The sequence below is a fragment of the Callionymus lyra genome, chromosome 15, assembly GCF_982586985.1.
Source record: "Callionymus lyra chromosome 15, fCalLyr1.hap1.1, whole genome shotgun sequence".
Taxonomy (NCBI): domain Eukaryota; kingdom Metazoa; phylum Chordata; class Actinopteri; order Syngnathiformes; family Callionymidae; genus Callionymus; species Callionymus lyra.
The window spans coordinates 19671632-19686007 of record NC_141832.1 but is presented as its reverse complement, the minus strand read 5'-3'; the positions used below and the strand labels follow the sequence as shown (position 1 = coordinate 19686007).

The window sequence follows — 14376 nt, the reverse complement described above, 5'->3', positions numbered from 1 at the left end:
ATCAGCTCTTAAAACCTTTTAAAAAAAAATCTTATCGTAATATTCATGAAATAAGTGTGCATTTGGTTTAAAATGAACCAGAAATTAAATAAACTACACAATGTAAATATATATCAACATTTAGTGATTTTGTTGTACACAATAAAGGTATATTTTCATCTTTCCTACATTTCTCGTTAAAAAAATCCCATTATTTACATTAAGTACCAAGTTTTATTTGATAAATAAACACAAAAAACAATTCATTTAAGTATCCAGGGAGTCAGAAATGGCACTTCGAACAGCAATTCTTTAGAAAAATCACGTTATTTTAAACTGAGGGCGCCACCTACTGAGCGATGAAAACACTGGCACTGCTTCATGAAGCTTCATCTCACTAATAATAATATTTAATCTTTGTTTCTTGACAAAAGTACTTGAATTGGGAGTAATGCATCTTCAGTTATGAGTCAGAATTATTTTTAAAATAGATTTTTCAAAGAACATATTTTTTAAACCGGCTGAATATACTGTATATATATAAATATATATACTTATTTATAACGTTGTCTTTCAGTATTACCACAGACGGAGTTCAATGGAATAAACACACATCTAACTAACAGTGTTTTGTATATTAATTCTCCAATTATAGAGTCGCAAATGTCACTTCCTGCTTTGCAGTGGGGGTAGAACGCTTGAGAGATAACTAGCAATCGAATCAACCAATTAAACATCACACCGACCCGCAACCGTGGCAATAAAAAAAGACAATCTCTCTATAGGATGAGGATATTTCCAACCTCTGACCTTCTTGCTCCGAGGCTCTACCACCATTAGAAAATAATGTCATATTGAATAACGATGTTGATAAAAACCTTCAAATTAACTGTTTAAATTTAATTAAAATTGGTGGCATAAATGAAGACCTACACATTACATTTGTATTTATATTATGTGATACTTAAAGTGTTTAATTAAAGCTGGAAATATAGCTTCACGGATAATTAATGTGATATTTTATTATGTCGATATCCCATAAAAATCTATTTAAATGTTCAACATAATAAACTGAATATCTTTCCATTGTCCTTATATGACTGTTTTTAATGAACAGATAAATATATATTTTTTTCAACAGATTTATTTGCAGTTGACTCATCGCCAGTTTTGAAAGAGGATTTTAATGAAAAAGCTTCTCGGGCCGACATTAATTATTCAGCGCGGCGGCAGTAGCGCCGGGTAATTAAGTGGAACAGCGAAGCATTAATAAGAGTACAATCTGTAGCACATATCTCTTTGTCAGGACTTGCTGCCCAAGATTTCACCCAAACATCTCACCTCATCAACCGTGACATTTAGTCAGCTGATCACTGGGATTGTTCATCTGTCCTGTGTCGGAATCTGGCCAGATAGAGACGCTTTTTTGGTTACAGTCAGAAGAGATGCTCCAGTATAAACTTTAATGTAGGTTGCAAAATGATTTTGTTTTTATTTAGTATTTAGCTTAATTTTATCTCTTTTTTATGCTTTTCATGCCTTTATTTTTGCATGATGCTCCCTCGCAACAGCCTTTGTTTTCCAACCGTATCATTATGACTACATTATGATTCCTACTAAAAAGTCTTGATTTTGGGCCAAAGAAGAGATTGTTTTTTTTGCTTATGGTCCCTCATCAATCGAGTTTGTTACATTAATGTTAAATATGAAGCCAAACATTTTGGTTTTGAGAAACCTGGGTGTTTATTTTGGTGTCTAAACAAGAAGGAGTTGTCTTGTCTGCAGTTAATACAAAACTCTGCAGCGAGAATTCTGACCTGCTCTAGTAGAAGAACTCACATTTCCCCGATCCTTAAATCTCTTCACTGGCTTCCAGTTTTTTCCAGGATCCATTTTAAATTTCTGGTTCTTACTTTCAGATCTATTCATGGTCAGACTCCTCTTTACATCACTGATCTGATCCAGCCTTACACCCCAGCTCGGGCTCTGAGGTCTGTGGATCAGAATCTACTGATGGTTCCTGAACACGCTTCTGAAGCAGAGAAGAGAAATCCTTCCAGGCTGTTGCTCCTAAGCTTTGGAACAATCTTCTTCTCCCTCTGTGTTTGATGGATCTACTGAATCCTTTAAGAAGCATCTTAAGACATTTTATTTGTGCTGGCTTTACCCTGATTTTCTTGGACTCCTGTGTTTGTCTCTATGTTGTCTTGGCCTTTTAGAGTTTTTTAAATCTGTAGCTATTTTTAAACATGTATTGCTTTCGATTGTTCAAGCGCTTTGTGACCCTGGTCTAGAAAAGGCGCTTTTTACAAATAACTATTACTTACCTACTAACCTACTTACTTACTTCTCCAGCCTCCTTAACTAATGCAGGGGGGGGGGGGGAAATGTAATGCATTCAAGTCAAAAGATCAGTCAGAAGTGATGCGTCTGTTTGTATTTGGGCAGCTCAAAAAGCACGAGCGCCAGACCTTCCAATTCACCACCTCGCTCTCTGACACCAACAGTTCAAGGCCCGGGTTGACAAATGGGAAAACGTGCAAAGGCACACGTCTTCCAGCATGCCTGTTGGTTGGATCAGCATGCTGTGGTCGTAGGCAGATATGTCGCGGGCATGCATCCGCTTCACTGGATTTTTTTTTTTTTCATTTTGAGAAAAAGGAAGGAGGGGGGGGGGAGGCGTTGCAAAGAGAGGACCCTCACCCTCCATATGCTGGGATATGTGGAGGAGGAGCAGCTGCCCTGAATGTGTTGTATACCGTCCGTCCTCTCCCCCGTATGTGGGCTCCTCTGTATGCTGCGGCTGCTGCAGTGGCTGCTGGGTAAGGAAATCCTGGTACTGGAAAACAAAAATGTAAAACTCTTAACGTATCTAGAAAGCAAACTCATGAAGGAGGTGTGCGGATATGGCGAAGGAGTTAAGCTGTTGCAGAGTATTATTATTAGCTTACGATTAATCTTAATGGGGGGCGACTGACACGTGGATTAATCTGCGAGAGAGAGGTGAGTGAGGGGAGAGGAAAGGATTGAGGTGCCTTTTTTTTTTTTTCTTCCTGCTCCTAATTATACATCTCCTCAAAAGGGAGATCTAATAAAATGCTAATAGAAACTGTGAATCATTTACCAAGCTGATGAAAAATGGAAGGTTTGAGCCAAAGGATAAGAGTCTCTCAAAGAGAGACAAGGAGAAGAGTAAGGGGGTAATTGTTCCTATTCATCTTTTGTCATCTTCCTGTACCCTGTGGCCTAGTAAACCTTATGCCGTACCTGTAAAAAAAAAAAAAATCATCTGATAATCGTTGTCAATGAAAGGCCCATCAAGCATTTTTGATTTAATTCAGAGATGCCCTCTGGTGGTCATAAATAGGGTATCAGATAACGTACCTCCACGGTAATAATCCTCCATAGTTAGGTATCGTAACAAATGAGTTTGTCCACAATCAATGTCAGGCTACTATTCATTGAACGGTTGGAAATTTGAATTTATCCAAAGATTTATGAATTGTAGTGGAAAGAAAAATGGTTGCTAGTGAGTGTATCACTCCTATAAATATACAACATTTCGTTTGTGGTTTATTTAATGTTGTGTTACCAAAATAAAATAAAAAAATAAATGAGGGAGAAATTTGTCATTAAATGCATTTTATATCTCTCAATAAATGTCTGTAGCTGCACAAAAACTACGATAAGTCAACTATATATATATATATATATATTTGTATTTTCTCTTTCCTGTGATTTTTCTTCATTATTATTATTGTTATTTGTAATGTTTTGTATTTTTTTCCTTGTATTATTTTGTGTATGTTTCAAATATAAGAAAATATAAATAAATGTCCGTCAATTTTTGATTTGAATTTGCTTTTAAGTGTTAAACTGAATAGATTAAAAAAAATCTTCAAATATCCCAGCCATTAGTAGCAATAGACTTAGACTTCCTTTTATTGTCGTTGCAGGGAAAACACAACAGTGAAACTGACAACAAAAACAAAAAAGCCAAAAAAACACAGCAGTGAATATTGAATAGTTTTTAATGTTGGATGTTGCAGGTTTTAATTAAAGACCCTATCCGTGGGTTTTTCAACATAGTGTTTCTGGCTCCCCCTAGTTTTGGAATAGTCTAACTGCAATATGGCAATATGCTAAATAATGTTGTTTCTGTGTGTAATTCTCTTCATTTTAAAAAAACAAAAAACACTGTGTCCGTCCTACTCATGAAAAAAATACTTTGGTGGTCACATGACACTCGAAGAGAGCGAAGAACATCATTAAAATAACAGCTAGAAAGCTCTACTTTGTGACTCATAACCATTCAAAATTAAACCAACATGACCATAATTTGCTGTGTTAAAGGGCATCATTTCCATGATACTGACAAAAAAACTCTAACTTTGTTGCTGTCGCCATTTGTCTGCTGTTTGGATTCTAATTTCCTCAATGAATGTATAACCCTGAACTCCTGCATACATAACAAATGATGCCTTCTATAGAAGGCAGAAGGTCTTCTTCGGGGCAAATTTACATGTGTCAATGAAGAGTCAGAGCAAGCTGTCGAGGAAAAAAAAACAAAAAAAAAAACTTCTCTCACTCGCCCTTTTATTCAGTGGAACACAATGAGTCACATTATTAATTTTCTCCAGCTGGAGAGCAAAATGACTCGCTTTTTTTTTTCCTGCCGTTTCATAATCTCGCTCTCTCTGAGGAGAATCTAATTTGTTGCTTTGCAGTCTGTTGGTTCATTTGGAGATTAAACTGTGGTGTTAAACACTTAGAAAGATGGCAGAACAGGGCATGACGGAAAACCACATGGCGCTGCTGCTGATATTCGCTTGGAATTAGTGTTTGCTGGAGAGCAAACGGGGGTTGAGGAAGTGTTTGTATTAAATGCTTAGTGACATCGAGTCTGGAACAAAAGGTTCCATTTAATGACCATTAGCGGAAAGAAAGGTGGATGGAATCGAAAAGGAATCTCTCACAGTTCAATAGGTGGGAGAAAAATTGTATTATTATTTCGTTATCCTCTTATTCTTTGAGTCTATCCCAGCTACACAGGGTAGAAGGCAAAGGGAGAAGATATGAAATCAAGAACTACTACTATGGACATGTCTTTATTACATTTTATTTTTTTTATTTTATTAAAAATCATGTATTGGTGATCAGTTAGACACTGAATCTCCTACAGTCTTATTAAATTATAAAACTCATGCCCTACATTCAACAAAAGACAGGGAAGAAATGATTCCAGCCGACGGAGAAATTGAAATTATCGATTCCAATCAGCACAAAAAATATATATTTAATTTCTTTCTTCGCCCTTGAAGACGCGAGCAATTAGTCGCCTTCTCTTTTCGTCCTCTGCCGTGCTTCACTTCTGTCCTCCGCTGTCACACGTTGATCTTATCACCAAATCCAAGTATTTTTCACCTTAATGGCCTCAGTTAATGACAGTGCGGGGGCCGGGGGAAGAGGGATTGTCGAGGTGGGAACCTGGACAGCTCAGATTAAAGGTGGCATGTTTGTCTAGCTTGTGTCGCGCTGCTCAGCACGGCTCACAAAAAAAAAGGCTTTTGCAGAAAAAAAAAAAAAAAAATTAGGCAGGATTTTAAGAGTGTAAGACAGGAAAGGAAAGGGGTCACGCTGGTGAACAAATGAGGAAGATAAGAAGGGAATGGTGAGGGGAGGAGAAGGTTAAATATGCTTACCTGCATAGAATTCTGGGCTGTAGACAGCGCTGACCACTGGATTTAACTTCCAGCCTTGAAGTCAAACAAAAAATGGCATAATCTTGATGAGCACGTTTTATTCATTTGAACAAACGATAACCTCAGACTCACACCTAGAGCGCAGCATAGAGATAGTCTAGCAACTGATGGAAATACCTCAGAGGACTCAAAACGTTGTGCATCTTTAATAGGATTTATTTTTAGATTATTTTTTTTCCCTAGTTTTTCTTTGCCATCAATAATGATTCACAGAAAGAAATTATACCAAAGTCATCTGAAGGTCATAGAAAATTAAAACCAAATAAATTAATATTACATTATTTTAGGTTTTTCTTGGCCAAGTTTCACCACTTATGTCAATGGGAACATTAATGCAGGAAATCAGTTATAAAAGTAAAGTGTATGTAAGGGATTCGCGGACGAAAAGGTCTGCATCTTTAATAAGGATTGATTTCTAGTTTTAATAGTGATCAACAGAGTTAAATCATACCAAAGTCAAACATCATCTGAAGGTCAAATAAAACCAAATAAATAAATAGTACAGTATTTTTCTAGAATATAATTTATTTCCAGTGTATCTTGGCCAAGGTTCACCACTTATGTCAATGGAAACATTAATGCAGGAAATCAGTTATAAAAGTAAAGTGCATACGATCAATTTACAAAACAGTATTTCTAAATCCTTAATAGATCATACCAAAGTCAAACATCTTCTGAAAGGTCATGGAATAGAAAAAACAAATTAAAGAAAAAGTACTTTCTTTTTTAAATATGTGATAGATTTAGGAAAATTCATGAAATAAGTTATAAAAGTGAAGTGCATCCGATCACCTTACAAAACAGTATTTGCGGACGAAAAGGTGTGCATCTTTAATAAGGATTGATTTCTAGTTTTAATAGTATCAACAGAAATAAATCATACCAAAATCAAACATCTAGTGAAAGGTTATAGAAAAAAAACTAAAAAAAAAAGAAAAAAAAGAGTACTTCATTGTTCTATGATAGATTTAGGAAAATTCAGGAAATCCATTATAAAAGTAAAGTGCATCCGATCAATTTATAAAACACTATTTGCGGAGGTTTAATGGTCTTTAACACATAACATGACTACCAGTCCTGATCTGCCCTAAACCATGGACACGTTTGTTGTGAGTCCCGGATTTGTCGCTACAAGGAATAGTTGTTAAACAGTAAATGCTGGTTCAACCCCCAAAGCACTTTACACCAAGTCAGCCATTCATTCACACGCGAACAACACACTGATGGGAGTAGGCTGTGATGCCGCACGCCAGCTCAACCATCCGGGGTTAAGTGTCTCGCTCGGGGGCACGACGACACAAACATGTCAGGAGCTGGAATTTCAAAAGGGAAGTCACGAGCATGCCACTCTAGGGTCTGAGCTATGCCGCCCAGCAACAATGACGGTTTGAAATGTTGCCTTAAATTCCTATAAGGGGTTTCTACGAGAGACGGACGTCAATTCTGAAGAATTTAGGAGTAATTTAGTTGCAAATATGAGCTGATATCACTCATAATGGGGATAAAAAAATGTGGATTTTCTGATTTAAATGCCTTGTTAAAGCAAATCAGGAATTTGAGCCCAATGGTTTGTTACTCAAAGGGATCATGGAATAAATGACTGCCCAGGCTAAATAAACTCCACTGCCTTTAACCATTGTGTTATCTCAGGGTCAAAGTGACCCAAAGGCCCAAAAAACAAATGTGTTAGTGGTATCCCTTGTGTTGTGTCTGGGTCAAGGTGAACGACCTCCCTGGCTTCCATAAATACATATGCAGTGGTGGAGGTTGTTTATCTTAAGCTAGAAGCAACACAAGGGATACCACAAACTCATTTGTTTTTTGGGCCTCTGGGTTAAACTACTCTCTGGAAGGACTTCTATAGTACGGCTTTGCTTTTCTTAAAATTAGAAACAATTAGCAAATGGCAAAGGTACGTGTTTTTGTTCCAAGGAACTGTACCTATGTATCAACCATTTCTAAATGGGACAAACCATACACGGTACATTATAAATAGACACATTTTGGAATAAAATAAATAAATAAACAAATGTAATTTGTGACACTACTGTAAATCCTATTATATTATAATAAAGTATACATTTTTAAGGATAGCGGGAAGTTTGGGAAAACGCATCATCGTCCATTTTTGGAGTTCTTGTCACTCATCCTACTGCAAGATGTTTTTAAACTAAATATAACTTTTTGAAGTCAACTGAAATATGACTATTTCTAGGGTTGAGCCAACAAGCTAGCTTTGGGTTATTGCTTGCCACAAGTGCAGACAATACTCTGGTATGTTCTAGAATGTCCACAACCACAATTTTTTTCCCCCAAAACTCCCATTTTGTATCTGCTGGAGCAGATATACTGCCTGACAACCATTGTGCGTCTGCCCATGAAGAGATTATGATGTGACACGCCACTAATGTATCTCAAAAAATACTCAACTGTTCTCACCATTTGCATATGGGTTGACCGTCTTCTTATTCGTCATGACTCGGGCTGTTGCATTGTTGACCTGAGAAGTTAAAAGCAGGTTTAAAAAGAGACTCCATGAGTAACAACAAAAACTTCATCGTTGCTTTTTGAATGTAAGGATTTTTTTTTTTTTTTGTTTTTTGCATGCGGTCTTCAAGTGTTTTCAGACAGAAGCAGTACACTGGCAAACACCCGTGTCATCTGGATGTTATGAAAACGCATTCAGAAACACTGAAAAGTAAAAAGAAAAAAAAAAAATCACATCCAAAAAACACTTTCCTTCTCATTTGGATATTTTCTGCCTGGTGAAGCTTCCCAACATGCTTCCCCGTCCCATGTTGCGTGACATTTCAATGTAAAGGAACAACAGATGCACTTGGCAAAAAACTGTAAAATGTGTGGACGCATGCAGCTTGAGATGAAGGAGGTGACACCGTTTGAGGGGGGAGGGAGGGAAGAGATGGGGGAGGAGGGAGTATGTTGGGAGCATTATGCAGCAATCCAGTCATTCTTGAGAATATGAGAGGAGCTGTTGTGATGGAAGCAACACGCAGCATTCACACTGACACAACAGCCTCTCCGATTCATGGCAAGGATCGTCGTTGACAACGGAATCTAAACATCAAATGTGATCAACCAAAGGAAATCATTCCATCGTCTGAAAAGGGGTCAGAGAAAAAAAAAAATCAAAATAATAATAAAAAAAGAAAAAGGGTGCATTATTTTTTTCAAACTCAACGACACATGTTCAAGAAGGTTTCCCACAATCTTAGTTGGATGTGCAAACAAGTCATAGCTCAGTCAGTATATCTCGCACACGCAGCGCCAGGAGGAACACTCAGTGGACGGACACGCACGCCTCCACCTCAGAAAATATGTCAATATAGAGCATCAATCCAACCACAGTTAAAAAAATCAACAGAAACGTCACTTGAGTTCTAGCGTTGCAAACGTTCCAAAAGATAGAGGAAGACAGAGAGGAGATGCTGTCAGAATCGCCCACACTTACCATTCCCAAACCTTTATGGCCCCTCCCACTTGTTTGTGTACTGTTACCGTTGTAACTGTGATGGAGGGGGGGGGGGGGTTCTAAACAAGCTACCGTAGCAAGGATGGTGAAGGTAGGGGGGTTGGGGGGAGAGGATGAGAAAGGAATAAGCAGCATCTTATTCATGTGGCCAAGAAATCATCACGGCACAAACTCTTCAGCTGTCCCTTGTTTTTTTTTTCCCCCCTCGCCCGGCAGTGTGAGACTCAAACTGTCACATGGTTTTATTGAGGGTATCAGTGAAGGGGGAGACAGTTTGGTGCACAGGTCATGGAAAGCAGCACTTTTTTTTTTTTTGGTCTATGATGATGACAGCATGACTGGATCTTTTCTTAGTGCTCCTACCCTCGGATGCATTGTCAAAAATGAATGGAAATATTGTTGAGAGAAACAAAATACAATTATTAAAACATAAGATTAATTTATAAGGAACGATGACGAAGAGGAGAACGTTTATTTGCCATCATCCTGGTTCTTCATAAGTTTATCTATTATTGAAGATTGAAGATTGTTGATGGTGTTTGTATTTCCTGTCGTGGATGCAAGTTCAGATAAAATTGAAAAGTACGTCTTCTACTATATCTTCTTTATTGATAAATTGTCACTTTATCAATTCTTCGCATCCACAATGAATGATTGAATATGTTTTATTTTTATTTTATTACTTATGTTATTTTCATTCATATTATTTCACTCATTTTTAAACTGTACTGCCACCAATATAAATCCCTCTGTTGCGTTTACAACACTGGCAATAAAAGTTTTCTGATTCTGAATGAGAGCGAGAAATAAATCAACTTTGAGGACTCAAAATGAAGTCAAGCCTTAAGAGTGGGCACTGTTAAACACGGGTATTAACTCCGAGTCTTGGATTAAAGTTTGTCCACCAGAGTTAAAATGTCAAAACATCAAGAAAAGCCTGTGGGGACATATGGTCTTGCTCCCTGTGCGATATAACAAGAACTTTCAAATGGCTGGAGAAGAGTGTCACTAGTTGATCTGTGAATAGTTTGTAGAAATGTACTATAAAAGGAAAGAAAGGGATGTTGTTGTGCGTTATATTCCCTAAAGCAAATATCATATTACTTAAGATGGCAAAACTACATAAATGTACCTGTCAGGGATCAATAATTTGGGTATTTATCAGTTTAAACTTTAAATGCTTAATTGTTTTCTTACAAATGATCATTTTCCCCACAATTTTGTGACTCGACTCCTTAAACTCTCTAAATATTCTGTAAAATAACACAAGGATTATCTCAATGTGTGTTCTCCTACCTCATTTTTATCTGTATCGATTATTACTGTCTGAAAGGTGTTTTATTTTGAAAAGGACACGTTTTTTTTTTGTTTGTCATATTGGCTTGTGGCTCTCATCACATTCCATTAAATTGTTGTTATTCTCAGTGGCTTTCTCACTCTTAAATTAATTACATTTTAAATAATAATAAAAAAATGATTGATGTTAATGATTTTTTTTCCTCCAAAATGACCATAAATCAAAAACATTGCAGGCCGATGATCAACTGTTTGCTCCACAATGATTTAAAATTAAAGATACCGATAATAAAGCAGTCAAAAATTATACTAACCAAATGTTTTTGTTTACATTGATATTTTGATCTAAAAGAAACTGTTTGCGCTTCCCCCCATTTTTTGTCACTGCTAGACTCAAGTCTGCATCCCTCTGAATCAAATAATAAATCATTTCAAATCAGGCAAATCATATGAAAGAAAACACACAATATAAATGATTTTCTTAGTCAAAAAAAAAAAAAAGGGTAATAGGAAATAAATAATGTTTTATTAAAAAATTGATTTAATGAAAAAGATGGCAATAGTCACACACACACAAGAACACACACACACACACACACAACACACGCTTAAACTAAGAGACTGAAAGCAGTTTTGAAAAAGACAAAAAAACGTACCTCTATTTTACGACCTTCAACCACCGTGCCATGTAATTTCTCTCTGGCTCTGTCGGCGTCCAAACTATGTTCAAATGTTACAAAGCCAAACCCCTGTGAAGACAAAAAACACATAGTTATTATTTCCGTTTAATCCACAAGACCACAAGGAGAAAAGAAAAAAAATGCCGATTGTATCTGACATCGCGTGAAGATTGGAGGACATTTTTGACGCTGCATTGATCAGTCTTCACTAAATGAAGTTGTAGATATTTAATTAACTTTGAAAACACCAATCGTCAACATTCATTTTAATTAAATCCAATTGTTCCTCGTTAATGTTTGAGGTCCTCATCGACTCCAGACATATTTTGTTCAGGAAATATCAACGAATTAGGACTCAATCATTATTGCCTCTCCTCGTGGACGTCTGGAGGTCGTCGAGGATGTTGCCACTCTTGTACGGATCGATTCGTCGTTTCACAAAGTGATAGGAACAATTCTCCGCTGCAGCGTCGATACTTCAGCCTGTAGCACGAACGTAGCAACTATTAAAATGAAATGTTGGTTTAAGTCTTGAGTTGGATTGTGTGAATAGCTTGATCTCAACGACTATTTTTTGGAATTAAAGTCTCCATTTCAAAAGAAAAAGATTTTGACTTTTATTTTGTATCATCCTGCTTCTGCCTGCTCTCTCTCTCTCTTGACAGTCGGCGAGAGCGAGGCTCCGCGAGAACCACAGCTGCCGACGATGAACAATCTACTGCCACGTATAAAGGCGGGAATCCTCTCAGACTCAGCGTCACTATGTTGCCCTTGTTAGCCTGGTAATGCTCGCGCCCGGCCTGACTTTTTGGACTCTACCTTAAACTCTTGTTAATCGTTTTCCTGACCACTTTTTCGGCAGTGCTTTTTGTTCTCTTTGGTGAGTTCGATATAATTTGTGTTTCTCTTCTTCCACAGTGGATCTCGCGACTTGCAGCCACGCCCTCCTGAGCTGTCTCTTTTATTTACGGACTATTGTTGGACTTAATGAGCCTGAGAAACCTGGGTGTTGTATTTGATAAAGACATGTCTCTTGTTCAACACTGCAGAAAACTGACCAGAAACTGTTTCCTTCAACTGAGAAAAATCTCTAAACTTCGGAAAATGTTGTCGGAACATGATCTGGAGCTTGTAATCCAGTTTGTTTCTTCTCGTCTGGACTATTGTAACAGTTTGTTTTCATGTCTTAACAAGAAGGATCTGTCTCGCCTGCAGTTGATTAAGAACTCTGCAGCAAGAATTCTAACCCGCTCTAGTAGAAGAACTCACATTTCTCCGATCCTTAAAACTCTTCACTGGCTTCCAGTTTCTTTCAGGATCAACTTTAAAATTCTGGTTCTTACTTTCAGATCTATTCATGGTCAGGCTCCTCCTTACATCACTGATCTGATCCGGCCTTACACCCCAGCTCGGGCTCTGAGGTCTGTGGATCAGAATCTACTTATGGTTCCTGAACACGGTTCAGGACCAGAGGAGAGAAATCCTTTCAGGCTGTTGCTCCTAAGCTTTGGAACGATCTTCCTCTCTTTGCGCTTGATGGATCTACTGACTCCTTCAAGAAACATCTTAAGACGTTTTTTTTGTTCAGGCTTTTCCTTGATTTTCTGGAACTACTGTTGTGTTATCAGTTTTATCTTGACCTTTAAAGTATATACTTTATTGAATATTGTTTTGATGGTTAAGCACTTTGTGACCCTGGTCTGGAAAAGCGCTATACAATTAAAAATTAATTACTTACTTAATATTGTAATTTTTGGACTGAGAGAAAGGACTCAGTTACACTGCCACCATCTTCTGGACCTTCGTTGTATTTGTATCTTTGTATTAATTTGTCTTTTGACTTTTTTTTTTGTCACCTTAGCTATTGTAATTTTATTGTCATCCACATCTGGGTCACCTTAAGTATTCCATGACATGAAAAAGCCAAAATACTTAAATTTTTGAGTCGTCTCCAAGAAAACTTTCGATGACTAGATTGACTATAAGCTTCCCATATTACTAGTGGAAGAAGTGGGGGACATTCGCTTAGTCAATGAAGCAATGATCACAATTTTTAAAAATGCACTGTTTACAAATTTAAAAAAGAATAAGGGAATAACAAATTATTACATTAAAATATAAACTAGCATACAAAGTGCACTGATTAAAAATGCTCCCCGAAGTGTGTGATTAATATTAAAAAGATTAAAAAGGGTTTAGAACCAGTGAGTCCCGTTAGATCAGGGATGTGCAATTGAATTTTCTCAAAAGAAGCCTTAATATAATGGAAGAACAAAAAAACAAAACAAGTTAAATCACAAAAAACAAATCGAATAGAAATGAGATGAATCGGATAAAATTGTAATTGTATTGCTTTTTTTATTTCAATATTAATTTAATATCTCCTTGATGGGCAATGAATACTCACAGTAGTGACAAACCTCGAACAAAAAGATATTCAGTCGCAAGTTAAAAATAACTAAAATAAATAAATGCAAAATGTATTTATTTGTTTCAACATGATTTGATTGAGTTTTGCTTTCACCTCATTAGGGCCACATAAGTAGATAGATAGATAGATACTTTATTCATCTCCTTAGAGAAATTCACGGTTCAGCAGCTCCAGAATATGTTACAAAGAGATAGAACACAGTTACAAAGAGATAGAACACAGTATTAAGTAAGTATTGTCTGTATTAGATAAATGGGCCAAAATGTAAAAGTTCACTGGACTGTTTGATATACCAAAAAATACATGAAGCTTCAACTACTATGATTATACTTCCTCTAACATCCAATTTCATTCTTGCCACTAACTATTGGTTTTTGAAGTTTCCTTATATCTTCTAAAACATCAATATTCTGTTAATCTATAACACTTAATTTAAAATCTTCATGGATCACAATGATCCGGTGGCTGATCCATATAAAATAATTAGGAGGGCCAGAATTGGCTCAGAAACTGTGGTGGCCAAAAGAATGCTTTTTTCATGTACATCATCACTCACATTTATACAAGAGGGAAATTAGACGCTTGTCAGCTAAAGACATAAACAGTATGTTTAGGAACTGGAGAAAAAGTGATGCTTCTGAGACCACCAATCCGAAAATAGGACAGTTTTACCTTCCACTGTAATTCTAAGAAGTCTGAACTAACACATGCTGCAGTTAAACATTTCTAAACCACTAG

General features: G+C 36.8%; 1 protein-coding gene across 6 annotated transcripts in view; it reads right to left on the bottom strand.

The window, feature by feature from the left end:
• rbfox1 (RNA binding fox-1 homolog 1) overlaps nucleotides 1-14376 on the bottom strand; it is a 186860-nt gene that overhangs the window by 20245 nt on the left and 152239 nt on the right. For all 6 annotated transcript variants that reach the window (XM_087810096.1, XM_087810097.1, XM_087810094.1 and 3 more), the window contains 4 exons: nucleotides 11184-11276; nucleotides 8181-8241; nucleotides 5682-5735; nucleotides 2683-2818 (listed from right to left, as the gene is read on the bottom strand). In XM_087810096.1, the coding sequence (XP_087666222.1) occupies nucleotides 2683-2818; nucleotides 5682-5735; nucleotides 8181-8241; nucleotides 11184-11276 (344 nt within the window). The remainder of the gene's footprint in view (nucleotides 1-2682; nucleotides 2819-5681; nucleotides 5736-8180; nucleotides 8242-11183; nucleotides 11277-14376) is intronic.